This window comes from Chiloscyllium plagiosum, unplaced genomic scaffold (assembly GCF_037043375.1).
Source record: "Chiloscyllium plagiosum isolate Xiang-an unplaced genomic scaffold, Cpla_swu_hap1 HiC_scaffold_23, whole genome shotgun sequence".
Taxonomy (NCBI): Eukaryota; Metazoa; Chordata; class Chondrichthyes; order Orectolobiformes; family Hemiscylliidae; genus Chiloscyllium; species Chiloscyllium plagiosum.
Window position 1 is genome coordinate 34,781,144 of NW_028270161.1, and position 26,023 is coordinate 34,807,166.

The 26,023-nt window shown below is 39.0% G+C and overlaps 2 protein-coding genes across 2 annotated transcripts in view; both read left to right on the plus strand.

The window, feature by feature from the left end:
• Positions 1-5: 5 nt before the first annotated feature.
• alg12 (ALG12 alpha-1,6-mannosyltransferase) lies at positions 6-25,526 on the plus strand. The gene is given in 10 exon segments (XM_043713721.2): positions 6-893; positions 990-1,122; positions 7,569-7,742; positions 8,672-8,866; positions 8,967-9,070; positions 11,442-11,665; positions 13,389-13,558; positions 20,148-20,223; positions 25,095-25,316; positions 25,318-25,526. Coding segments are annotated over 10 exon segments (1,488 nt in total). The 5' UTR covers positions 6-728; the 3' UTR covers positions 25,343-25,526.
• The window catches only part of brd1a (bromodomain containing 1a), a 49,812-nt gene continuing 37,329 nt past the window's right edge, over positions 13,541-26,023 (plus strand). The window contains exons 1-2 of the mRNA XM_043713718.2: positions 13,541-13,558; positions 20,148-20,223. The gene's annotated coding sequence lies outside the window, so the exon portion shown is untranslated. The remainder of the gene's footprint in view (positions 13,559-20,147; positions 20,224-26,023) is intronic.

Consider the following 26,023-nt stretch of genomic DNA (forward strand, 5'->3'; position numbering starts at 1 on the left):
ATTTCAGCATGAGCACAGATTTGTGCGTCAGTACTGGCAGATGGATACTCAGTGCATAAATGAAGATCGAAGGAAAATTATACAAAATTTGAAGGGTACCCATAACAACAGATCTGCATGTTTGCAAAGCAAAAATGTATCCGTCAATGCAAACAAGCAAATGTGTGTGGAAGGGCAGACCGACGCAACAAAATACTATCAGTACAATAAGAATCAGATCGTCTTAAGACTGATAATGCAGCAAAATGACCGTAGGTGGATTGAAAAAGGCCCGAATTTAACGTAGATCACCAACAAAATGTCGGGCTCAATCTGAGCCAATGTAGATTGTGGGCTGTTACATCCTGTGTAGGTCTCCTTTGAACTGGATGTTGTTTCCGTCATTCAGGGGGAAGGAGGATCATCTATCTGAGGAGGATATTTAATTCATTTTCCCTTATTTTCTTGTACAGCTTTTTGCTTGAACCGCATTTCCTCCTCAGGTAGAAACGTGGGATAGCCCGGCACTGAATGGCTCTGCGATAATTAACACAGACCAGATGCAATGAAATATCTGCTGACTGTTGGCGGTTTCGGGCAGCCATTGCGACTGAATAGTCATTTGATTATACTGTGTTCGTGGGACTGGAGCTCAATTTGGACTTGCATTGCTGCTTGATCTCTTTGACTGCCGTTTGCAGATAGCGAGGGTTCTGCCTCATCGCATTCCAACTCTGCTTGGAAGCAACATGGCTGAGAGAAGCCGGGATGTGCACAGGGAAGGATTGCTGCTACTGCTCCTTGTTCTGCTCGCTTCCCTCCATTTGCTAATCTGTCCCTTCACTAAAGTGGAAGAAAGTTTCAACCTGCAAGCGGCGCACGACCTGTTATACCATGGTTTGCAACTGGACAAGGTACTGACTCCTGGGAGCTTAAAGATTGCACACTAACTTCTCCACGCTGCTTTCCATTTCCGTTTCTTACTGAGGCGCTTCTTTTTTTGTTTGTAGTACGATCATCATGAGTTCCCTGGTGTTGTTCCAAGGACCTTTGTGGGACCACTGTTCCTTTCATTGCTGTCTGCGCCAGCTGCTGCCATTCTGTCAGCTCTCCATGTGTCCAAGTTTTACTCGCAACTTGTAGGTATGTCTAACCTATTTTTAAGTTAAATTTCACTGCAGTCAGTTTTTGCAATTGGTTTCGAAATTGAGAAAAATCTTGGGATTGATTAAAACACGTTCTTCAACATGCTCCAATTTGGACGTTTTGCATTAAACGTCAAGAGATTTAGTAGAACCTTTTACATAGCCTTTGCTTTTGTAACGACCGAGAATATATATGTATTTAGAGTCATACAACAGGGAAACAGCCTTCGATCCAATTCACCCGTGCCATCCAAGTTTCCCAAATGAAATTAGTCCCATTTGCCTGCATTTGACCCATATCTTTCAATATTTTTCTATTCATATACCTGTCCAAAAGTCTTTTAAATGTTGTAACTATACTTGCATCCACCATTTTCCTCCAGCAGTTCACTCCACATAAGAACCACCCTCTGTGTGGCAAGTAGAACTGTAGACGATTTTCCAAAAGTGGCCTCATCAATGTCCTGTACAACGGCAATATAACATCCTAACTCTATTCCTTTGAAGATATTATACCCAGTTTTAGTTCCTGTATATATCATGTGAGATTTGCTTATGTAAATAACCTCACTCAAATTTGACTGAGACTATGTGTACTATACATAGTGTTATTTTAAACAATACCTAAAATTTCTCTGCAACCATCTCAATGAAAATACTCTCAGTAAATATTCCAATTTAATATTTAAATCTGTGAATCATTACAATTAATGAATATCTTGACAATATGATCTTCTATTTCTAAATATAAATTGTACTTCACTAAGGCATTTGGAAAGGTTCCCCATGGGAGACTGGTTAGTAAGGTTAGATCTTATGGAATACAGGAAAAACTAGCCATTTGGATACAGAACTGGCTCAAAGGTAGAAGACAGGTGGCGGTGGTGGAGGGATGTTTTACAGACTGCAGGCCTATGACCAGTGGAGCACCACAGAGATCGGTGCAGAGTCCACTACTTTTCATCATTTATATAAATGATTTGGATATGAACAGACGAGGTATAGTTAGTAAGTTTGCAGATGACATCAAAGTTGGAGGTGTAGTAGACAGCGAAGAAGGTTACCTCCGATTACAACAGGATAAATGCGAAGTGCTGCATTTTGGGAAAGCAAATCTTAGTAGGACTTATAAAAGTGGTAAGGTCCTAAGGAGTGCTGTTGAACAAAGAGACCTTAGAGTGCAGGTTCATAGCTCCTTGCAGGTAGATAGGATGCTTTCCTTTATTGGTCAGAGTCTTGAGTACAGGAATTTGGAGGTCATGTTGTGGCTGTATAGGACATTGGTTAGGCCACTTTTGGAATATCACATGCAATTCTGGTCTCCTTTCTATTGGAAGGTTGTTGTGAAACTTGCAAGGGTTCAGAAAAGATTTACAAGGATGTTGCCAGGGTTGGAGGATTTGAGTTATAGGGAGAGATTGAATAGGGTGGGGCTGTTTTCCCTGGACCGTTGGAGGCTGAGGGGCGACCTTTATAGAGATTTATAAAATAATGAGAGGCATGGATAGGGTAGGTATAGAAGGTCTTTTCCCTGGGGTGGGGGAATCCAGAACTGGAGGGCATTGGTTTAGAGTGAGAGGGGAAAGATATAAAAGAGACTTAGGGGCAACCTTTTCATGCAGAGGGTGATGCGTGTGTGGAATGGACTGCCAGAGGCTTGTACAATTGCAACATTTAAGAGGCATTTGGATGGGTATACGAATAGGAAGGATTTGGAGGGATATGGGCCGGGTGCTGGCAGGTGGGACTAGATTGAGTTGGGATATGTAGTCTGCATGGACGAGCTGGACCGAAGGGTCTATTTCCGTGCTGTACATCTCTATGATCCGTAGTTACTATTGATTCAGCTTATAGCAAGCCTTTCATAGCCTGATTCTGAGTTTGACCCAAAAAACTCTTTATTTTGATGTTAATAAAAACAGAAAGTACTGTCTCGGACTGCTGAAGAATATATGAACAGACAACCACAGAGTACAAATAGGCCACTCAATGCTGCTCTGCCATTCAATAAGATCATGACTGATCTGATTACTTCATATTCCCTGTCTACCCTGATATCCCTACATCCACTTGTTTATCACAAATCTAATCTCCCTCTGCCTTAAAAATATTCAGTGTCTGCTTCCACCACTTTTGAGGGAACAGTTACAAGTACTTGCAATCCTCTGTGAGAAAAGGTCTCTCTTTATCTTTCCCTTAAATACACTGTCCCTCATTTGTAAATGGTGACCCCTACTTCTGGAATCTCCTACAAGAGGAAACATCTTGTCCAAATATATCCTATGCAGATGCTCAGGATCTTATCTGCTTCAGTTGTCACCACTTATTCTGCTAAACTCCAGTGGATACATGGAGAAAGTGAAGGCTGCAGATGCTGGGGATCAAAGTCGAAAAGTCTGGCACTGGAAAAGCACAGGAGGTCAGGCAGCATCTGACAAGTAGAGAGTAGAAGTTTCGGGCATAAGCCCTTTATTCCTGATGAAGGACTTATGCTCAAAACATTGACACTCCTGCACCTGTTGTGTTATCAGCAAATTTTACAACCATTCCTTTGATACAAGTCTTTTTTATAATTGTAAAAATTGAGGGCCCAGCACTGATTCTTGTGGCACACCATTCTTGGTAATCTAAAAATGAGATATTCTTGCCTTTCTGTATTTCCTGTTAGCTTGCTAATCTCTTATCCTTATGAAAATGTTACCCCACACCATAAGCTCTTATGTTATTTTATGATCTTTTTGATGTGCACCTTATCAAATGTCGTCTGGAAATCCAAGTACAGTACATCCACAAGTTCTCTTTATATTACAGCACAAGTAACTTCAAAGAATACCAGTAAGTTGGTTAAGCATGATTTCCTTTTCATTAAACCATGTACCTCTGCTCAATTACTTTGAATTCTTCTAAGTGCTCTGCTATAATGTTTTCTCATTATAACTTATAACATAATACATATGACAGTGATTAAGCTAAATGGCCTGTCGGTCCTACTTCCTGTCTCCCTTGTTAAGTGAAGGAGTTACATTTGCTATTTTCCAATCTCATGAATCTTTTCCAAATCTAGGGAATTTTGGAAAATTAAAGCCAATGCATCAATTTTCACACTGGTCATTTCTTTTAAGACTTTGGGATGAAATCCATTATGACCTGTGGAATTTTCAGCCAGCTGCTCCAAAATTTGGACTCTACAATTTCCCTGATTATAATTTTCTTGAGTACCTCCTGCTCTTCCATTTTTTTTATTAAACCCAAAACTCTGTCTCCACAGGCACTGTCAGACATACTGAGTTTTTTTTAAGCACAACCTGTTTTAGTTTTAGACCTATTTAAGGCAGAAATGTGGCTCAGTGGCTAGCACTGCCTCCTCACAATGCCAGTGTCCTAGTTTCAATTCCAGCCTTGGGCGACTATCTGAATAGAGATTGCACGTTCTCTCCATGTCTGTGTGGGTTTCCTCCGGGTGCTCCGGTTTCCTCCCATAATTTAAACATGTGCAGCTTAGGTGTATTGGCCATGCAAAATTGCTCGTAGTGTTCATGAATGTTAGGCGCATTAGTCGTGTAAGTGTAGAATAATGGGGAATGGGTTTGGGTAGGATACTCCTTGGAGGGTCAGTGTGGACTTGTTGTGCCAAAGGGCCTGTTTCTGCCCTGTAGGGATTCTATGATTCTGTGACCTCTAGCACTTCAGTTTAAAAGAGATTCATGTATGCAATAAAGAATCCCTACAATGTGGAAGCAGGCTATTTGGCCCATCAAGTCAGTACTGACCAAGCAGATTCACCTCCCTACCCTATCCTTGCATTTCCCATGGCCAGTCCACCTAACCTGCACATCTTGGACTATGGGAGGAAACTGGAGAATCCAGAAGAAATCCACGCAGACTTGGAGCGAATGTGTAAACTCTGTAAAGACAATTGTCCGAGACTGGAATCGAACCCAGGTCCCTGATGCTATGAGGCAGCAGTGCTAACCACTGAGTCACCATGTCATCCGTATATATAGTTTGTTGGCTCTGCAGAATGCCTTGGTCATATTGCTGTCTGTGGTAGCTTATTGTGCATAAATTGACTGTTATGTTTCCAACATTACAACACTTCAGTACAGGAGTCAAAGTAATTTTTCATTGTTAAGGACTATTTTTACATTCTCACTTCCTGTTTTCCGAGATATCACAGTATTTAAATGGTTACAAAATAACAGGCATAACTAACAAATATTTTTTTTCGTCATAACTACCACACCAGAACTGAAATTGCTGGGGGGACTCAGCAGATCTGGCAGCATCTGTGGGAAGAAAACAGAGTTAACATTTTGAGTCTGGTGACTCATTGCACTCAAAACAGTAACTCTGCTTTCTGCTGAGTCTCTCCAGCAATTTCTGTTTGTTTTTGTTTCAGATCTCCAACATCCGCCGTTCTTTCATTATACAACCAACACACTTCTACACACAAAGTTTAAATACGCCTTCCGCAGATGAAGGAGGTCATAGCTATTGCAGTTTGATCACACATGTACGAAATTGGAACATTTTAACCAGGCAGGTTCAACCATATTTATGTCATCTTGGATCTCAGTCTCAGTGTCCATTGCAGTCAGCTCCGCTACTTTATTTCCCCAAGTATATTTCCTGAAGTCTCCTGAAGTTACACAGCCCTAAACTAAATCTTTCACATTAATTTGCAGGGAGTTCAATGTCTCATGTTTTGAAATGTTCTTGTATTGTAGCTAAGTATTCTGATGTTGAGCTGTTACCTCTTCTGTGCAGGCTTTCTCTTGTCTGTTTCTCCCACCACCCTTGCAATCTCCATACCTACCCAACATTTCTTCTTCCATCCTTCCTGCCGTCATCTTCTATCTCCTCCTATATCTTGTGGCTTCCTTCTCTCCACTCTCACCTCATGCAGACTCCTTCTGTGCTCCCTCCAAAACTCCTGCTCTCCTAACCACAACTTTCCCCCCATGATATCTTTTGAAGCTTCTTTCTTCACCCAAGATCCCTCTTGCAGTTTCCTTTCCTACCCCACCCATCACCTCTGACTTAGAAGTCTCTTTCAATCTCCTCAAAACCTCCTGTAACATCCTCCTCCTCCTCCCACTTCTGTCCGTCTGCCTCAGGCTGACATTCCAACTGGGATCAGCAAGCAGAATCCTTTGATCCAATAAAAGGCAGCGCCAGCAAAAGGTGTCACCTCACCCTGCCAACTCCCAGCTGCAGCTCTTGGACCTTCAGATCCTCCTCTCTTCCAACCGTTGACACCACACACTGGCCAAAGATGGCTCTACTCTAGATCCTAGGCTGGTGACCCCTCGATGTCTTAACAGTAATGATATTATTGAATATTATTAATAGTGATTAATATTAGTGACTTCCCTAACTGCCCACTGCTCCTCCAGTTACAGACCGTTTCCCTCCGAGGTTTAGCACAGGAGAAAAATCAATCTATGACTGGTAGAACAGTTTCTCACAATTTTAATCCTTTTCATTATGGGGTGACTTTCTCATTGGTTGATCGTGTGAGTGAATTTTCCCAGTAAATGTGGGGACTTTCGAGAGTGTCTCTACCAACCACTCTCACGTATTTTGGGCATTTCTTCAAAAGTTACCTTTTTGGTTATAGAGTGACAGCGGTCATGATGCTGTAGTTATTTTTAAATAAATCTATTCAAAAATATAACACATCTTGGGGCAGGTGGAACTTGAACCACATGATCCTTCTGAAAGGTGCTGGATGACTGCGAGTGTTTCTTTCTTTCTGAATTACATTATTACTGGTCAACGTCTTTGACTGTTACATGTATGAGATCTGAACTGTTCAAACTTTAATTTTTGTTAGAAATTTTTACAAATATCATATCAGCTTATTTGTTACTTTTCGGTTTTATTCTTTCACTCTTAATCAAACCCCTCTTTTGTTTTTCTTTTTCTGTACCTGATTTGACATTGAATTCACCCATGCTAATTTACACTCCTGATTCAGCCTTTTGCTGTTAAATTCACAATCTTTCAATCTGATTGCTGAAAGAAATAAACAGTTGCTTGCTCATTCAAGTCCAGATGCACTGTTTTCCTTGATGTGACATTATCAACTTGTATTTTCAACAACTTAGTGCATGTAAAATCTTAAATTAAAAACACAAGTGGAATCTAATAATGGCAGATGTGTTCCATACCGTGCTGCAGTAAGTCATGGATGATGATCACCCATCTATTAACAGCTATATCTAGAAGCCATTGAGTACCAGAGAATTGAAGATGCACAGTTGTTGTGATTTCAGATTGTTTACCAACTAGAAGCACTCATCAATCTGTAACTGGACTATGCAATAAATACTCCTGTTAGTTTATTCTTATCACTTTCTATTCTTCCAGAGATGGAAGACCTACTAATGAAAGAAAATGTGATTGGGTCTTGTTCAGCTTCCATAGTTTTCTTTTCAACAGTTCGAGGATGCCTGGGTCTCTGTGTGATTTTTGCGCTCTGGAAGCTTCAGAAAGAAGTTAGAAAACAGTTTGGCTCAACAGTAGCTTCTCTTTACTGTTGGATCTCAGCAACCCAGTTTCATCTCCTCTTCTATTGTTCAAGAACTCTCCCAAATACAATTGCATTTCCTTTTGGTGAGTGCAGCTCTGAAATTCCTTCTATGGATATAAGGTATTAGTAAACTGGTTTGCCACTGCAGTAAATTTTAAAGTTTCTACAGTTTACTAATAAGGTTTGTAAAGTCTATGAGAAAAATGATTCTGAAATGTGCATGTATATAACTGTTTTTGACAGAACTTTTATAACATTTATTAAAAATCTTACTAAATAATGAAACAATTTAGTGATGAAATTAAACATACCAAAACAGTTGAATGCATGAAATTGAAATGTTTTGTATCATGTGATTCAAATACTTCTACTAAAGGCTTAGCAGAAGTGTAAGGGTGAGGGACCCGGCAGTGATATTGAATGCTTATGCCAGAGCAGATTCCATCTTTGGTCTACACCCACAATACAGTATTACATGGAGTTAGATGTTTAATTAAAAATAAACATGTTTAATGGATTGAAGTTCAATACTTTGTCAGAAAAGGAATAACTTTCGGCATCTTTCATAACCTCAGAACTTTGCAAAGCACTTCATAGATAAATAAGTTTGAAGTGTAGTAACTGGGAGAACATATTTAAATGGAGTCATGGACTCATTCATGTTCATAAGAGCCTTAGTTTTAATGTTTCGTTTGAAATTCAGAACCTCCAACATCACAGAACCTGCACCAGAATGTCAGCCTAGATTGACTCTTCTAATGCGAAAGTGGGATATGAACCCACAGGTGAAGAGGGTGATACAAATGAACCAAGACTGACTGCTGAAGATAGGCAGAATATGTAAGAATGGAACTGTTGGACAAAAATCAAATTGGAAACTTACCTCAAATATTCATATGCAAATATTTTATGTCTGGGGAAAGTTTTTGAAATAAAAATGAAACTTTTTTTTGCCGTATTACCTTTATGGGACATATCAGGTTGAAAACTGAATATTTTATCTGTGTTGCAGTCATCTTGGCCTTCACTGCCTGGATGCAACAGAACTATGGCACCTTTATTTGGTTTTCAGCCTTATCCATCATTGTGTTCCGATCTGAGCTTTGCATATTCCTGGGCTTCATGTTGCTGCTATCAATAGTGAATCACCGTATTTCTATTTTCAAAAGTCTGTGTCATGCAGTACCAGCTGGTTTGGTGTGGTTGGGTAAGTAACTTCCTGTTTGTTTCTTGACAACGACTTAAATTTAAATACATATATACAACCAAATAAACATATCCAGTGACATCCAGTGTGTTGATTACAGGTCTGACTGTGTGTGTGGATTCTATATTTTGGAGACGCCTCCTATGGCCTGAGGGAGAGGTACTTTGGTACAATACAGTCTTGAATAAGAGCTCCAACTGGGGATTATCCTTTACATGGTTCTTCAAATCATTTATAGAGGAACTCAAACATTCTGAAAAGAAAAGATATTTGTTTTAATTGTGATTTGATTTCACTGAGAACATATTGGGATATGCTGATTGACATACTTCTACGTAATCAGTGATTACTGTGACAATACTAAACAAACTTTACAATTATTTATCTGTTAATGTGGGACTCATCACACAGTGGGCAGAACAAAGTGCATAGATAACACCATAATGACAATATTCTAGCAAAGGAAAAAATCAGAATGAATGAGTGATTCCAAAAGTAAACCTGGAAGCATAGTGGTTATGCTGTTGGGCTAATGACCTGGAGATATGAGTTCAAATCCCATTATGGTAGCTGTTGAACAGAAAGTTCAGTTAATTGAATAAATCTAGAATGAAGTGACCTTGAAATTAGCAGATTATAATTCAGTTCTGGATGATTGATTACTGTTCACAAATTAAGCTTTGCTTATTGTTCTATACCAGAATGCCAGGTATTGAAAGATGGGATTGGCACCTTAACTTTAGAAGCTTTTGTTTAGAGGTACATATTAACAACACACTTCCAAACCCCACAGCTTCAATTTGCTGTTATATTTTGGAGCATAACCGAATCTCCAGTTAATGCTTACTAACTAAATCCTAGAAATACTCAAATACTATACAATTAACTAACCTGGCTTCCAGGTAACTCCATACCAATATCAATATAATTTATTCTTACCTTTCAGTTATTTCAGACTGCTGAAAAGACAAGATAAGAATAAAACGAGATGGATAACTCAATATCACAGCAGTGTGGCAATACCAGTCAGAGCTTGTGTGAATACCATCTTAATTATTACTTGTAGATGTTCATTTTCTCCTTATTGCCAGCATTAGGTATAAAAGAAAACTATTATCAGGCCCATGCTTCAAATTTTAATGTTCATTAGTAAATAGAAAGCTATGAGGTCAATATTACTTTCCTACCACCTATACAAGCACTTCATTAAAAGTAATGAGGGCAGGAATTTTACCCATATTCTGACGAGATGTTTATGAAGTTTCTGACATTTTAATGTTCTTTTATAACCTGGAAATTTTCTAATTGCATGCACCTGACGTAGTGTCAACTACTGAAAACAAATTTTAGGAATTGAACATTTTAGAGTTTGTGATTTATCATTCAATAAAGTCAGTATACAAAAACGTTTGAGCTATAAATGGAGGATTCCTGACATATGTTTCTAACAAATGAGGTATTGTGCCAGGAACACATTATTATATATTTTATCCCAAAATCTTTATCAGTGTACTAATTGTTGGGTTCTATGATATTCAGAGAAGTGTAAACTATTCAACAAACATCCATTCTGAATTGCTTTGAGATTGATCTTTTCATTTAAAACTTTCATTTTAATTGTGATGCAGGTGGAACTAGTTCATATGATCAGTTCAGCTCATAGTCCGTGGGCTGGTTGGAATAGAGGGGGAAGATTAGTGTTAAAAGCAAATATAGTTTCTCTCTTAGAAATTAGTATAGAACAAATCAGGGAAAGCACAGTTACCTTGGTGTAATAGTGACATTTTCAAACCAGGAGTATTTGGTTTGTAATTTAAAGGTTTTTTTTTTGAAGTTGTGAAAGTCTAAGCTGTCAATTTTGTAAGAATCCGTTGATGAAGACATTACAATCCATAGAAAGGAACTTCGAAGTATCGGTTAAATCAAACTTAAAAAGCTGATATATCGATAGATTTCTCAGGGTTTGAGCCTCTGTAAGGATAGTTAAAAAGTGCACACTCCTTGATAGTTGATACATGAAAAGTACCATGGGTGATTTGTTGGTGCGAAAAATGCTGTTAAATTGTCTGTCATAACACTTCCAGATGGAAGGAATAAAAAAGCACTGTGATAAAATGGTAGTGTTCCTACCTTTGAACTAGGAAGTCTGGGTTCACGCTGCAAAAATATGCACTTGTGTCTTTGCATAGGTTGATTAGGAAATATGAAAGTATATAGTTATTTTGTGTCTAGGAATTTGATTTAAATCCAGTTCAGACTGGAGTTACAAAGATCTGGCTAGATACATCCATGAAATAATTCTACTTATTAATGGAAGAAAATATTTTAAAAACAGAGATGAGGGAGATTTTTTACAGTATCAAATCCATAATGTCTCTGACCTGGGAGTATTGAAACCAACTCTCGAAGAAATTTAAGGATTCAATTTTAATTCTGAATTTGACATTCCCTTACTACTTTTTGTCCAATTGATTGATTTGCCTGCAATGCCACATGCTGGTAGAGTAATTTTTTTAATTTATTGACTTAACAAATTCCAATCTTTTGGCATTTCCTTAACTGAGCATCTATTCAGACATCACCATTTTTCTGGTATTTTTACTCAGTGCTGCCCCGTGCTCTTGGTTGCAGTATATTGTTTCTGCCTCTTGGCGCTAGGGACCAGAGGAGTTGGAGGTTTCTGTTCCCCACAGTTGGTTTCATCTTCTTATATTCATTCCTACCTCACAAGGAGTTGCGCTTCATAATCTACACTTTTCCTGTTTTGAATGTAATTGCAGCAATAGGATGTTCGCACATGTAAGTATTAAATGGCATTAAACTTAAAAGATCAATTTTTTGTGTAACTCAAATCGTTTTATAGATGAGGTTGAAGATTTATTCTACAATAAAATTGGTCTTGTTGTACTAGTATCTTTTTATTAGAATTGTTATAGCATGTTTCAACATGGGCTTAAAGGTAAATGGATCTGTAGTACTGATTAAGTGTGCAAATTCATTCTTATCATTATTTCCCCCTTAATATTACCCCTCCAAGTATATTCTCCCTGTCAAAGAAGCAGATATGTGTCCATGTAATCCAATTGGAATGGATTGTGAGATGTACAAAAAAAGAATTGTAAGGATCTCACTTGGGAATATGTATCTTATTCTGAGTCAGATTGGTGTTGTATTATTTACATTCTTGTATAACATTACTTTCAGTTTGACAGAGTGCTGATTTTTTTTTAGATTATAGAAAGGAATGAGACATAAATTTTCTGAACCTAATTGATTATTAAAAACCTACTCGTAGCAGAATAATTGCTTGCATTATGCATGTGAAAAACTGGAAGTATACCATTAATACCTAGAGTATTAATGCAAAAACATAGATTTTGAAGTACATTGTGACAAGGATAGTTTCTGGGATGGAAAGTATGGGATACAGCATTTAATTCTCTGGTGATGATGATCACTGTTAGCCCTAGGATGTGCAGTCTGGCTTCAGCTTTTCACCCCATGTATAACAGCTTGGATGAAACTATAGAAAGTTGTACATCTATTTCTAGAGGATTCCCAATTTACATTTCTAACAGGTGGTGTTCTGTGTCAGGAAAGGATAATTGTAAATGACACATGACACTAAATCAAAAGATCATGTTTGCATGGATGGGCAAAGAAAGTTGCAAAATGCGAGACTAAGTGTGTGAGCAAAATTGTAGAAGATACGACTTTGACGTGGGGAAATAAAAGATTTGGATTTGAGAAAAAAAGACAGAATAGAGTATTTTATGAATGATTACAGAGTCAGGGTTGTGGGGAAGCAAATGACCATGCATATGAATCAGTAAAAGCCAGTGCGCAAGTACAAAATTAATCAAAAAATGTAATGTGGACCTTTCCCTTGTACTGGGTAATCAGTGATGCCAAGATACTTCAACTTTGCAGAGCATTGGTGTTGTTTTTTCGAGGATAAATTTTCAATTTTGATCGCCAAATCTTAAGAAATACAAAGTAGTCTTGGATGGTATATGTTGCAGATTAAATAGAATTATACCAGACCTTAAAAAGTTAAATCATAAGTGCAGATCAATAAATTTGGCTTTTATCCCCTTAATTTTAGAAAGTTGACAGGTGATCCTATCATGGCGTTCAAAATGAACAAATTTGATAAGATAGATACGAAGGAATAATTGGTGCTGTTAGGGAAATGCAAAACAAAATAGCATAAACTTAAAATTAGAGTTAGGCCTTTGAGGGTGAAGTCAGAATTACGCTTACACACAAGATAGAAGAAAGTTGGCATGTGCTGTCCCAAATATCTGTGCATTTTAGAACTTTTCAAGACTGAACTGGATTGAAATCCTCGAAATCAAATTATCGAAGGGTATGGAACAAAGGTGGGTAGTTGATGTTTTGAGATACAGTTTGATCCTAATCTAATTGAAGATTGGAACAGACTTAAGGGCCTGTGCTTATGTGCCTAAATGTAATGAATGGTACAAGCACACTACTAATTATGTTTTTTTTTGTTGCACAGAATGATCAATTACTACAAATCCTTACTATATAAGTTAGGATCTGTTGTTGTGATTGCACATCTACTTGGAAATACTTGCTACACTGGGATGTTACTATATGTATCCCACCACAACTACCCAGGTGGAGTTGCCATGCAAAAACTACACAAGGCTGTGCCTGCAACAACAGGTCTGTTATTCTGCTATTATAACAAATCATGATGTAAGGATACCCCTTGTAAGTAGATTCAAGAAATGTAAAGTGACTGGAAATTATCTTTACAACTGCATATATATGTTTAGATTTTCAGTACATCCCCAGGTGACCATGGCATATGAACATGTGGTAAGCTTCAATTCATTACATCATTTACATGATTGGTGGACACTGAAGGATATTGAATATCACAGTTATATAAAAAATAATTCTGCAGGAAATGATTTTTGATTAGGATACGGTGACCATTCAGCATTTGTGGTGTCTTCCTTTGGGGAAATGTATGACATTGGAAACCTTTGCAAAACCAGATGTAGGAATGCCATGATGTGGGAAAGAGGGATTCCATTTCATGGGGCATTGGCATCAGTTTTGGAACCGGGGGGATCTCTACCGTTGGGACGGTCTCCACCTGAACCGATCAGGTACCAATGTTCTAGCGAAGAGGATAAATAGGGTGGTCAGTAGGACTTTAAACTTCTGAGTTGGGGGAAGGGAAAGTGAAAGCGATGGAGTATGGAGTTAAATGGAAAGATAAGCAGCAGGATAGCATATGTGCAGGCGGATTTAAACTTGAGGCAGACTGGGAATGCAGCAAAAAGGAAGGATAACTTAGGACATCTTATGACTTCCAATATCTCTAATGATAAGAAAGTTAGCATTAAGGCACTTTACCTGAATGCTCGTAGCATTCGTAACAAAGCAGACGAACTAATGGCACAGATCATTGTGAATGATTATGATGTGGTAGGCATCACAGAGACGTGGTTACAGGGGGGTCAGGACTGGCAGTTAAACATCCAAGGATTTTCAACTTATCGAAAAGACAGGGAGGTGGGCAGAGGGGGCGGAGTTGTCTTGTTAGTTAAGAACAAAATTAAATCTATGGCACTGAATGATATGGCGTCGGATGATGTGGAGTCTGTGTGGGTGGAATTGAGGAACCACAAAGGCAAAAAAAACCATAATAGGAGTTATGTACATTGGCCAGGACCAGGGGCACAACATGTACCGGGAAATAGAGAAGGCATGTCAGAAAGGCAAGGTCATGATGATCATGGGAGACTTCAATATGCAGGTGGACTGGGTAAATAATGTTGCCAGTGGATCCAAAGAAAGGGAATTCATGGAATGCTTACAGGATGGCTTTTTGGAACAGCTTATCATGGAGCCCACGAGGGAGCAGGCTATTCTGGACCTAGTGCTATGTAATGAACCAGACTTTATAAAAAATCTTAAAGTAAGGGAACACTTAGGAAGCAGCGATCATAATATGGTAGAGTTCAGTCTGCAGTTTGAAAGAGAGAAGACAAAATTGGATGTAATGGTGTTACAGTTAAATAAAGGTAATTGTGAGGGCATGAAAGAGGAACTGGATGCAGAGTCTAGCGGGGAAGACAGTAGAGCAAAAATGGCAGGAGTTTGTGGGTATAATTGAGGACACTGTACAGAGGTTCATCCCCAAGAAAAGAAAGATTATCCGGGGAGGGATTAGACAGCCATGGCTGACAAAGGAAGTCAGGAAAAATATTAAAGAAAAAGAGAGATCCTATAAAGTGGCCAAGAGCACTGGGAAATCAGAAGATTGGGAAGGCTACAAAAACAAACAGAGGATAACAAAGAAAGAAATAAGGAAGGAGAGGATCAACTATGAAGGTAGGCTAGCCAGTAATATTAGAAATAATAGTAAAGGTTTCTTTCAATACATAAGAAACAAATGACAGGCTAAAGTAGACATTGGGCCACTTCAAACTGATGCTGGAAGCCTAGTGATGGGAGATAAGGAAATAGTAGGAGAACTTAATAAGTACTTTGCGTCAGTCTTCACAGTGGAAGACATGAGTAATATCCCAACAATTAAAGGGAGTCAGGGGTCTGAGTTGAGTATGGTTGCCATTACAAAAGAGAAAGTGCTAGAAAAGCTAGAAGGTCTTAAAATTGATAAATCTCCTGGCCCCAATGGGCTACATCCTAGAGTTCTGAGGGAGGTGGCTGAGGAAATAGCGGAGGCGTTGGTTGAGATCTTTCAAAAGTATCTGGATTCAAGGAAAGTCCTGGATGATTGGAAGATCGCTGTTGTAACCCCCTTGTTCAAGAAAGGATCAAGACAAAAGATGGAAAATTATAGGCCAATTAGCCTAATCTCGGTTGTTGGTAAAATTCTAGAATCCATCATTAAGGATGAGGTTTCTAAATTCTTGGAAGAGCAGGGTCGGACTAGAACAAGTCAACATGGATTTAGTAAGGGGAGGTCGTGCCTGACAAACCTGTTGGAATTCTTTGGAGAGGTGACAAGTAGGTTAGACCAGGGAAACCCAGTGGATGTGGTCTATCTAGACTTCCAAAAGGCCTTTGCTAAGGTGCCACATGGGAGGCTGCTGAGCAAGGTGAGGGCCCATGGTGTTTGAGGTGAGCTACTGGTATGGATTGAGGATTGGCTGTCTGACAGAAGGCAGAGAGTTGGGATAAAAGGTTCTTTTTCGGAATGGCAGCCAGTGACAAGCGGTGTCCCACAGGGTTCAGTGTTGGGACCGCAGCTGTTCACGTTATATATTAATGATCGGGATGAAGGGACTGGGGACATTCTAGCGAAGTTTGCCGATGATGCAAAGTTAGGTGGACAGGCAGGTAGCACTGAGGAAGTGGGGAGGCTGCAGAAGGATCTGGACAGTTTGGAAGAGTGGTCCAGGAAATGGCTGATGGAATTCAATGTGAGCAAATGCGAGGTCTTGCACTTTGGAAAAAAGAATACAAGCATGGACTACTTTCTAAACGGTGAGAAAATTTGTAAAGCCAAAGTACAAAGGGATCTGGGAGTGCGAGTTGAGGATTCTCTAAAGGTAAACATGCAGGTTGAGTCCGTGATTAAGAAAGCGAATGCAATGTTGTCATTTATCTCAAGAGGGTTGGAATATAAAAGCACCGTTGTGCTACTGAGACTTTATAAAGCTCTGGTTAGGCCCCATTTGGAGTACTGTGTCCAGTTTTGGTCCCCACACCTCAGGAAGAACATACTGGCACTGGGGCGTGTCCAGCAGCGATTCACATGGATGATCCCTGGAATGGTAGGTCTAACATATGAGGAACGGCTGAGGATCCTGGGATTGTATTCATTGGAGTTTAGAAGATTAAGGGGAGATCTAATAGAAACTTACAAGATAAACTTGGAGAGGGTGGACGCTAGGAAATTGTTTCCGTTAGGCGAGGAGACTAGAACCCGTGGACACAGCCTTAGAAGTAGAGGGGGTAAATTCAGAACAGAAATGCAGAGACATTTCTTCAGCCAGAGAGTGGTGGGCCTGTGGAATTCATTGCCGCAGAGTGCAGTGGAGGCTGGGACGCTAAATGTCTTCAAGGCAGAGATTGATAAATTCTTGATGTCACAAGAATTAAGGGTTACAGGGAGAATGCGGGTAAGTGGAGTTGAAATGCCCATCAGCCATCGAATGGCGGAGTGGACTCGATGGGCCGAATGGCCTTACTTCCACTTCTATGTCTTATGGATGCAAGTTTGACTGTGGTAAGGTTAATATTACAGTTTTAATTCCCACAAATGTAGATTATGTTCTTTACATGCCTGTCACATTTATTTGGTCATACACCTGAACTTTGAATGCTACATGATTCAATCTGCCAAAGGTGAAATTGTACAATTCAGGTCTTGCCTTCAAAACATTGACTCAGAACTACAAACTTAGGAATATTTAAGCATTGTGAAAGAAAGAAAGAATTTGGTGGAAATGTTACAATAGTATATGAATTAAAACTAAAATTAAGTGCTTCTTTTAAAATAAAAATAGGAAAGGGAGGGAGAATGAGGAGGTAAATGAAGAATGGACAACAAATTGCATTTTTATTGAAATGCTTTTATTTTAGTTACATCAAGTTAATTTTGCAACAATATTACATGTGACAGTAATCGGGCTAATTTTATGGCACAACAGTAAAAATTAGCTAGCACAGAACTTTTGAACTCCTTGCCAGTCAAATTGCTGTAACAAAAGTCTGTAATTACCTCTTCAAAAAGTATCTCTGGCTAAGTTTGCAGATGATACAAAGATAGGTAGATGAACATGTAGCATTCAGGAGGTGGAGACTCTGCAGATGGATTTGGACAGTTTAGGAGAGTGGGCAAAGAACTGACAGATGGAGTACAACATGGGAAAGTGTGAGGTCATGCATTTTGGTCGGAAGAATAGAGGCATGGACTATTTTCTAAATAGGGAGAAAAATTCGGAAGTCTGAAATGCAAAGAGACTTGGGAGTTCTAGTCCAGGATTCTCTCAAGGTAAACTTGCAGATAGAGTCAGTAGTTAGCAAGGCAGATGCAATGGTGGCACTTACTTTGAGAGAACTCAAATATAAAAGCAGGGATGTACTTCTATGGCTCTAAAAGGGTCTGGTCAGACCACATTTGGAGACTTGTGCACAGTTTTGGGCCCCATATCTCAGGAAGGCTGTACTGGCCCTGGAACATGTTCAGAGGAAGTTTGTGAGAATGGTTCCAGGAATGAAAAGCTTTACATGTGAGGAATGTTTGAGGGTTCTGGGATTATACTCAATGGTGTTTAGAAGGATGGGGGGGGGGGGGGTTCTAATTGAAACATGCAGAATATTGAATGGCCTGAACAGAGTAAATGTTTCCATTGGTAGAAGATACTAGGACCCAAAGACCTTTTAGAATAGAGATAAGGAGAAACTTCTTCAGCCAGAGAGTGGTAAATCTATGGAATTCATTGCCACAGTAGGCTGTGGAGGTCATATCATTGGGTACATTTAGGACTGAGATAGATAAGATCTTGAGTATAAGGGGATCAAGGGTTATGGGGAAAATTGGGGAGAATGGGGTTGATAAACCTGTTAGCCATGACTGAATGGCAGAGCAGACATAATGGGCCGAATGACCTAATTTCTGCTCCTACTTTTTCGGGTCTATTTCCATGCTTGCTACTGACAAGAATTAGAGCATGGCAGAGTCAGCAAAGTTCTAGGTGACTTGTACATGCATACTCCATATCGTATGGCACAGGGCGGCACGGTGGCACAGTGGTTAGCACTGCTGCCTCACAGCGCCAGAGACCTGGGTTCAGTTCCCGCCTCAGGCGACTGACTGTGTGGAGTTTGCACATTCTCCCCGTGTCTGCGTGGGTTTCCTCCGGGTGCTCCGGTTTCCTCCCACAGTCTAAAAGATGTGCAGGTTAGGTGAATTGGCCATGCTAAATTGCCCGTAGTGTTAGGTATAGGGGTAAAAATGTAGGGGTATGGGTGGGTTGCGCTTCGGCGGTCGGTGTGGACTTGTTGGGCCGAAGGGCCTGTTTCCACACTGTAATGTAATCTGTAAAATCTGTAAAATCATTTGATTTGTGCTGGAGGATGAGCAACAACATGTACCATATCCTCAATTAAATCAATCAAGATACAAATACGATGCAGATATAATAAAACTAATAATTTGCTTTTATTGGAAAGCTGAATCACTGAATGGAGTTGCACAAATTTGCGTATCTGCTAGAAAACACCTCAATGTTTATTGTAATGGCTGATCAGATTCTAATTTTGCTCACGAGAGTGAAACACTGAGTAGAATCTAAAGAATTTAAAAGCAATAATTTTCTGGAATTGGCCATTATATCACTGGGGATTTGTCATTACATTCAGTTGCAGAAATTAATTTTAGCTTTAGTTTAATTTTGTATATGATATTTAGTAGATGTTTTTGTTTATTTAGTTAAAACCTTATATTTTATTTACGTTTTCTTATTTATTGTTTAGCATTAGTGGTTGCTACTCTTTTGTTTGCATGCATACATGAGCTAATATTCAAGCTAATTTCCTTTGGATTCCAAAGGTTTCATGGGGAGTTTACTGACAATTGATTTGTTGTTGTCTTATGACACCATCATTCTGAGGCTGGCCAGAATCCAGAGTAGTTAGATGTAATTTTCCTTCTTTTCTTTGGGTGAGAGAGTAAGAAATATATCAGGTGCTTGTTATGGTAAGTAATTTATAATCTCAGTAAAGTATCAACTGTATGAATTGCAGATTGAAAATTTGCAAGGCTCCAAGGAAATATCTTCAGTTGAATGTATGTAAGAAGTCTTATTTGATCAATACTAATTGCAGCTACCATTTCATGATCTATGATGGTGTAATTATTAACTTTACTTTTTGAATAGTTGAAGTTTCATAATTCAAAGTTCATTCAAACCATGCTGACAACTTTAGTTATGAATTTTACATGCAGTTATATTCATGGTCTCTAAAACTACAGATGCCTGGACAGACACCGGTATCCATTTTTCAAATATTATTCCATAATTTAACTGCAGCCACTCCACCACCACACAGAACTCAAAAATGAAACTAAGTCCTTCTTTTCTTAACACACATGATATAGGAACACAAATCAAAGCATACCTGATTCTGTCAGGATTAGAATCCAAGTTTCCAAAAGAAAAGTCATCAAGCTTCACAATGCTTAATAAGAGTTATGAAATAACTTTCAGATGAATATGTTAGACGATTTTCTTAGTTTCACTGTCAACTACATTGTTTCTTCTAGATGTTTCAGTGCACATCGATGTTGCTTCTGCACAAACTGGTGTTACCCGATTCCTTGAACTTAATCCAAATTGGTGGTAAGTTAGTCCCTAATGAATATTCAATGTTTTTCATATTAACTGTAAATTCTACTGAAAAGAGACTTTTTCTTGCTTCGAAGAATCTCATTCAAGTTACATTTATTGTCCCCTCCATTCTTTAGTTGTTTGGTTCCTCTGCATTTCATTCCATTTCTTTCTGAATTCTGTTTTGTCAGTTTTCTTTATCTTTAATGAAGTATTATTAACAATTATCAATGATTGGAAAAATATGTAACACTAATTCCTATACCGTAAACATTTGAGTACTGCAAATAAAACAATACTTTTCAATAGAAAATTTAAGTTTCAAATTGTGCATGGCAGCTGGCATCAGTTTATGTAATTTTTTGTGTTCTGCTGGAAATGCTTTAATCAGAGAGCTTATATAGGAATAAAAGTGGGAGTTTCAGACCCTCAAACCTGTTTCACAATTTAGTTCAATCACAGCTGATTTAAATCTTACTTTCATATGGATTCCATAATCTTTAATTCCTATGATATTAAAAAAATCAGTCTCTTTTGAGATTTTCATTAATGTTGCCACAGCTTTTTAGGACATAGTTATAGATTTCCACAACTGTATAAAGAAGTTACATTCCTATACCACTCTGGTCAAGCTAGAGTTGCAAGGATATCTCCCCTTGTCTGGACGTACCCAACAAAAAATTTGTAGACTTTTTTGGACTTCAGTAAGGTATTCAACAAGACTGGTTAGCAAGGTTCGATCTCATGGAATGCATGGAAATCTAGCCATTTGGACAGAAAGCTGGCTTGAAGGTAGAAGACAGAGGGTGGTGTGGAGGGTTGCTTTTCAGACTGGAGGCCTGTGACCAGTGTAGTGCCATAAGTATCGGTGCTGGGTCCACTACTTTTCTTCATTTATATAAAAGATTTGGATGTGAACTTAGGAGGTATAGTTAGTAAGTTTGCAGATGACACCAAAATTGGACAGCGAAGCAGGTTACCTCAGAGTACAATGGGACCTTGATCAGATGGGCCAATAGGCTGAGGAGTGGCAGATGGAGTTTACATTTTCATAAATGCGAGGTGCTGCATTTTGGAAAAGCAAATCAGAGCAGGACTTACACACTTAATGGTAAGGTCCTGGGGAATGTTGCTGAACAAAGAGACCTTGGAGTGCAGGTTCATTGTTTCTTGAAAGTAGAGTCGCAGGTAGATATGATAATGAAGGCAGCATTTGTAATGTTTTCCTTTATTGGTCAGAATATTGAGTATAGGAATTGGGAGGTAATTTCATGGCTGTACAGGACAATGGTTTGGCCACTTTTTTGAAATATTGCTTGCAATTCTTGTCTCTTTCCTATCTGAAGGATGACATGAAACTTGAAAGGGTTCAGAAAAGATTTACAAGGATGTTGGCAGGGTTGGAGGACTTAAGCTGTAGGGAGAGACTGAATGGCGGGGTGGTTTGCCCTAGAGTGTCGGAGGCTGAGGGGTGACCTTATAGAGGTTTATAAAATCATGAGGGGCATGAATAGTATAAATAGTCAAGGTCTTTTCCTTGTGGGGGGGGGGGGGGGGGGGTAGTCCAGAACTAGAGGACATAGGGTTTTCACACAGAGGGTGATGCGTGTCTGGAATGAGCTTCCAGAGGAAGTGGTGAAAGCTGGTCCAGTTATAGCATTTAGAAGTTATCTGGATGAGTGTATGAATAGGAAGGGCTCAGAGTGATATGGGCCAAGTGCTGGCAAATGGGACTAGATTAGAATAGGATATTTGGTTGGCATGGACAAGTTGGACCAAAGGGTTTGTTTCTATGCTGTACATCACTATTACTCTAAACTTGGTCAGAATATTATTAGGTACCACTTTTCAGACAAGAGTTACTGTCTGAACAGTAGTACAGCACCAAATTACCAGAATGATACTAGATATGAAAGAATTAAATTATGAAGAGAGGATGTAAGAAAACTTGGTTTTTATTATTTCCTATTCCTAGATTATATCTCCCCGAGATTCTAAATTTGAGGAAATAGAAGAAAGGGTACAAAAGAATAATTTTCACCTGCAGGATGAATAAAAACAAACTGACATCCTTAAAATCAGAGCTAAGTAATTGCATGAAGTGGGAAATTGCATTTCTTTCACCCAGAATAAAGGAAAAGGTTAAATAATTCTTCCTTTTTAATAACGTAGTAGAAGCAGAATTCAAAACTTTTTAAGGATAATAGATTAATTTTGAAAGGAAATATGTGAATAATGGGACTGTGATCTGGCATAAGTGAAGGAGGTAAAGTAGGCTCCATTTCTGCTTGAACATTCTATGAGCTACTTTTCACCTTTTGGAAGTCATGGAGATGTACAGCACAGAAACAGACCCTTTGGTCCAACTCATCAATGCCAACCAGGTATCCTAACCTAATCTAGTCCTATTTGCTCATATCCCTGTAAACCCTTACTTTTCATATACCCATCAAGATGCCTTTTACCACCCTCTGCATGAAAACTTTGCCCCTTAGGTCTCTTTTATATCTTTCCCATCTCACCCTCAACCTATGCCCCCTAGTTCTGGACTCCCCCACCCCAGGGAAAATACTTTGTCCATTTATCCTATCCTTTCCCCTCATGATTTTATAAACCTTTATAAGGTCACCCCTCAGCCTTCGATACTCCAGGGAAAAACAGCCCTAGCCTATTCAGCCTCTCCCTTTACCTCAAACCCTCCAACCCTGGTAACATCCTTGTAAATCTTTTCTGAACCCTTTCAAGTTTCACAACATCTTTCTGATAGGAAGGAGACCAGAATTGCACGCAATATCCCAAAAGTGGCCAAACCAATGTCCTGTACAGCCACTACATGATCTCCCAACTCCTATACTCAATGCTATGATCAATAAGGGAAAGCATACGAAACGCCACCTTCACTTTTCTATCTATCTATTTTCAAAGAATTACGAACCTGCACTTCAGCAACATTCCCTAGGACCTTACCACTAAGTGTGTAAGTCCTGCTGCGATTCGCTTTTCCTAAATGCAGCACCTGGCATTTATCGAAATGAATCTATGTAAGATTCTGTAAATCCATATTTAAGATTAGAATCAGTCTGACCATTGTGGCCCAGACAGTCTCACACAGGGAAGCTCACACCTTCAGTACATTGTCTGGGCCAACATGACACCAATTGTTAAAGTTCACTTGAGAATGTAACTTTTAAAAACGTTTTGTGATTTCCATATGAAAGAACTGAAACCAACATGGTCATTCTAACAGATGAGAGACTTAACAAACAATCGAGGTCTTTTTCAATATATAATTCCAGTTACATCACACTGTAAACTTTTGCTATAAATTCTGTATCTTCTAACCTTATACTCCACAACCACCTGATGAAGGAGTAATGCTTCCAATTAAATCTGTTGGACTATACCCTGGTGTTGTGTGATTTTTAACATCAAAATTAAACTCCAACTCCATTCCTCAGCCCATTAGCCCATCTGATCAAAATCCCATTGTACTCTGAAGTAGCCTTCTTTGCTGTCCACCACACTTCCAATTTTGGTGTCAACTGCAAACTTACTAACTATGCCTGCTATGTTCACATCCAAATTATTTATGTAAACGACGAAAAATAGTGAACCCAACACTGATGTTTGTGGCATACCATTGGTCACAGGTCTCTAGTCTGAAAAGCAACCCTCCACCATCACCCTCTGTCTTCTACCTTCGAGCCAGTTTTGTATCCAAATGGCTAGTTCTCATTGTATTCCATGAGATCTAATCTTGCTAACCAGTCTGTCATGGGGAACCTTGTCAAACACCTTACTGAAGCCATATAAATCATGTCCACCACTCTGCCCTCTTCAAAAAGCTCAATCAAGTTTGTGAGGCATGATTTCCCATGCACAAAGCAATGCTGATTATCTCCAATCAGTCCTTGCCTTTCCAAAATGTGTAAATCCTATCTCTCAGGATTCCCTGCAACAACTTGTCCACCACCAATATCAGACTCACCGGACTTTAGTTCCCTGGCTTTTCCTTACCAACTTTCTTAAATAGTGGCACCACATTAGCCAACCTCCAGTTTTCCAGCACCTCCCCTGTGACTATTGTTGATACAAATATCTCAGCAAGGGGCCCGCAATCGTTTCCCAAGTTTTCCACGTAGGGCGGCACGGTGGGTCAGTGGTTAGCAATTCTGCCTCACAGCACCAGGGTCCCAGGTTCGATTCCAGCCTCGGGTGACTGTGTGGAGTTTGCACATTCTCCCCGTGTCTGCGTGGGTTTCCTCCGGGTGCTCTGGTTTCCTCCCACAATCCAAAGATGTGTAGATCAGGTAAATTGACCATGCTAAATTGCCCACTAGTGTTAGTGTTAGGAGGGAAATGGTTCTGGGTGGGATACTCTTCGGAGGGCTGGTGTGGACTGGTTGGGGCGAAGGACCTGTTTCCACACTGTAAGGAATCTAATCTAATCTATTAGGGTACACCTGATCAGGTCCTGGGGATTTATCCACTTGTATCCGTTTCCAATAAAATGTTCGTTGTGGAATGGCCACCTGATGTTCATTCCATCCAATTTTGAAGATAATAGAAAGGGAAAATTGAGTGACTGTACATCTGGATGATCCATAACTGCCTATTTACCACATGCACTAGAGTTTTGTGATTCAGAATGTAAGTTGTAAACGGTATGATATTTACATATCAAAGTACCTCTGATTAACAGAATCTGTTATATTTGAGATTATGTAAGAGTTCTGTGACAGCCACTTTTATAAAGTTGTCCACAACTGAAAAATTGTAAATTTGTGTTTTTCAGCATTAAGGAAATTCAAGAAATGTGGCTTAAATGTGTTTTAGTATGAAAAGATTCATCACTTTCATTTTTCCCCCCTTTTGATACACAGGTATGATAAGAGGGAAGATCTTAAGCCAGGAAATGTTGGAAGTTTTGCACATACTCATTACCTAATGGAAATGAACCCAATATATATATCACAGTACAGAAACACTCACAGGATAATGTTTAATATTTCTGGTTTTAGTGGGATTGGATTTAACTTATCTCAACTACCTCTACTTTATATTAAAACTGAGACAAAATTAGTTATATTAGAAAAAATATACACGTCACGAGAGTATGAGAAAAGGATGAAAAGTACCCAGCTTTTCTAACATTCTTTATCAAGACTTACAGACAATGTGCTGCTGGTTTTCATTTATTCAAGAATCTGTCTGCTTTGAGTGCTTTGAATTTGCTGTGCTGAGTGGATGCTTATGAAATAAAACAAAATTGACAAGAGTTTGCTGTTTAACTTTTGTCAAGTTAGAAAACATGATGTCATCTAATTTGTTCATATCCTTCTGTTTTTACTTAATTTCTAGTGTCCAGTTTCCCCTCTTTATTTTAAGATCCGCCTCATATCTTCCTTAGTTTTACATTTAAACAATGGGATAAGAAACCTGCTTCTATGTTTACCAGTCCATATTTTTCCATCTATTGAATGGGTAGAAATTAGAAGCTGATAGGTAAAGGAATGGAATTTTAATTTGTCTTTCTAAATGTCAGCATTTACTACACAGCATAACTTCATGATAGTTATTCATTGGCTGTGGTTAGGCTACTTTTGGAATATTGTATGCATTTCTGGTCTGCCTCCGATAGGAACAATGTTGTGAAGCTTGAAAAGGTTTATAAAAGATTTACAAGGATATTACCAGAATTTGAGCTAGGGAGAGGCTGAATAGGCTTGGACTCTTTTCCCTAGATTGTCAGAGGCAGAGGGGTGACCTTTATAGAGGTTTAATAAAGTCATTAGGGGCATGGATAGAGTAA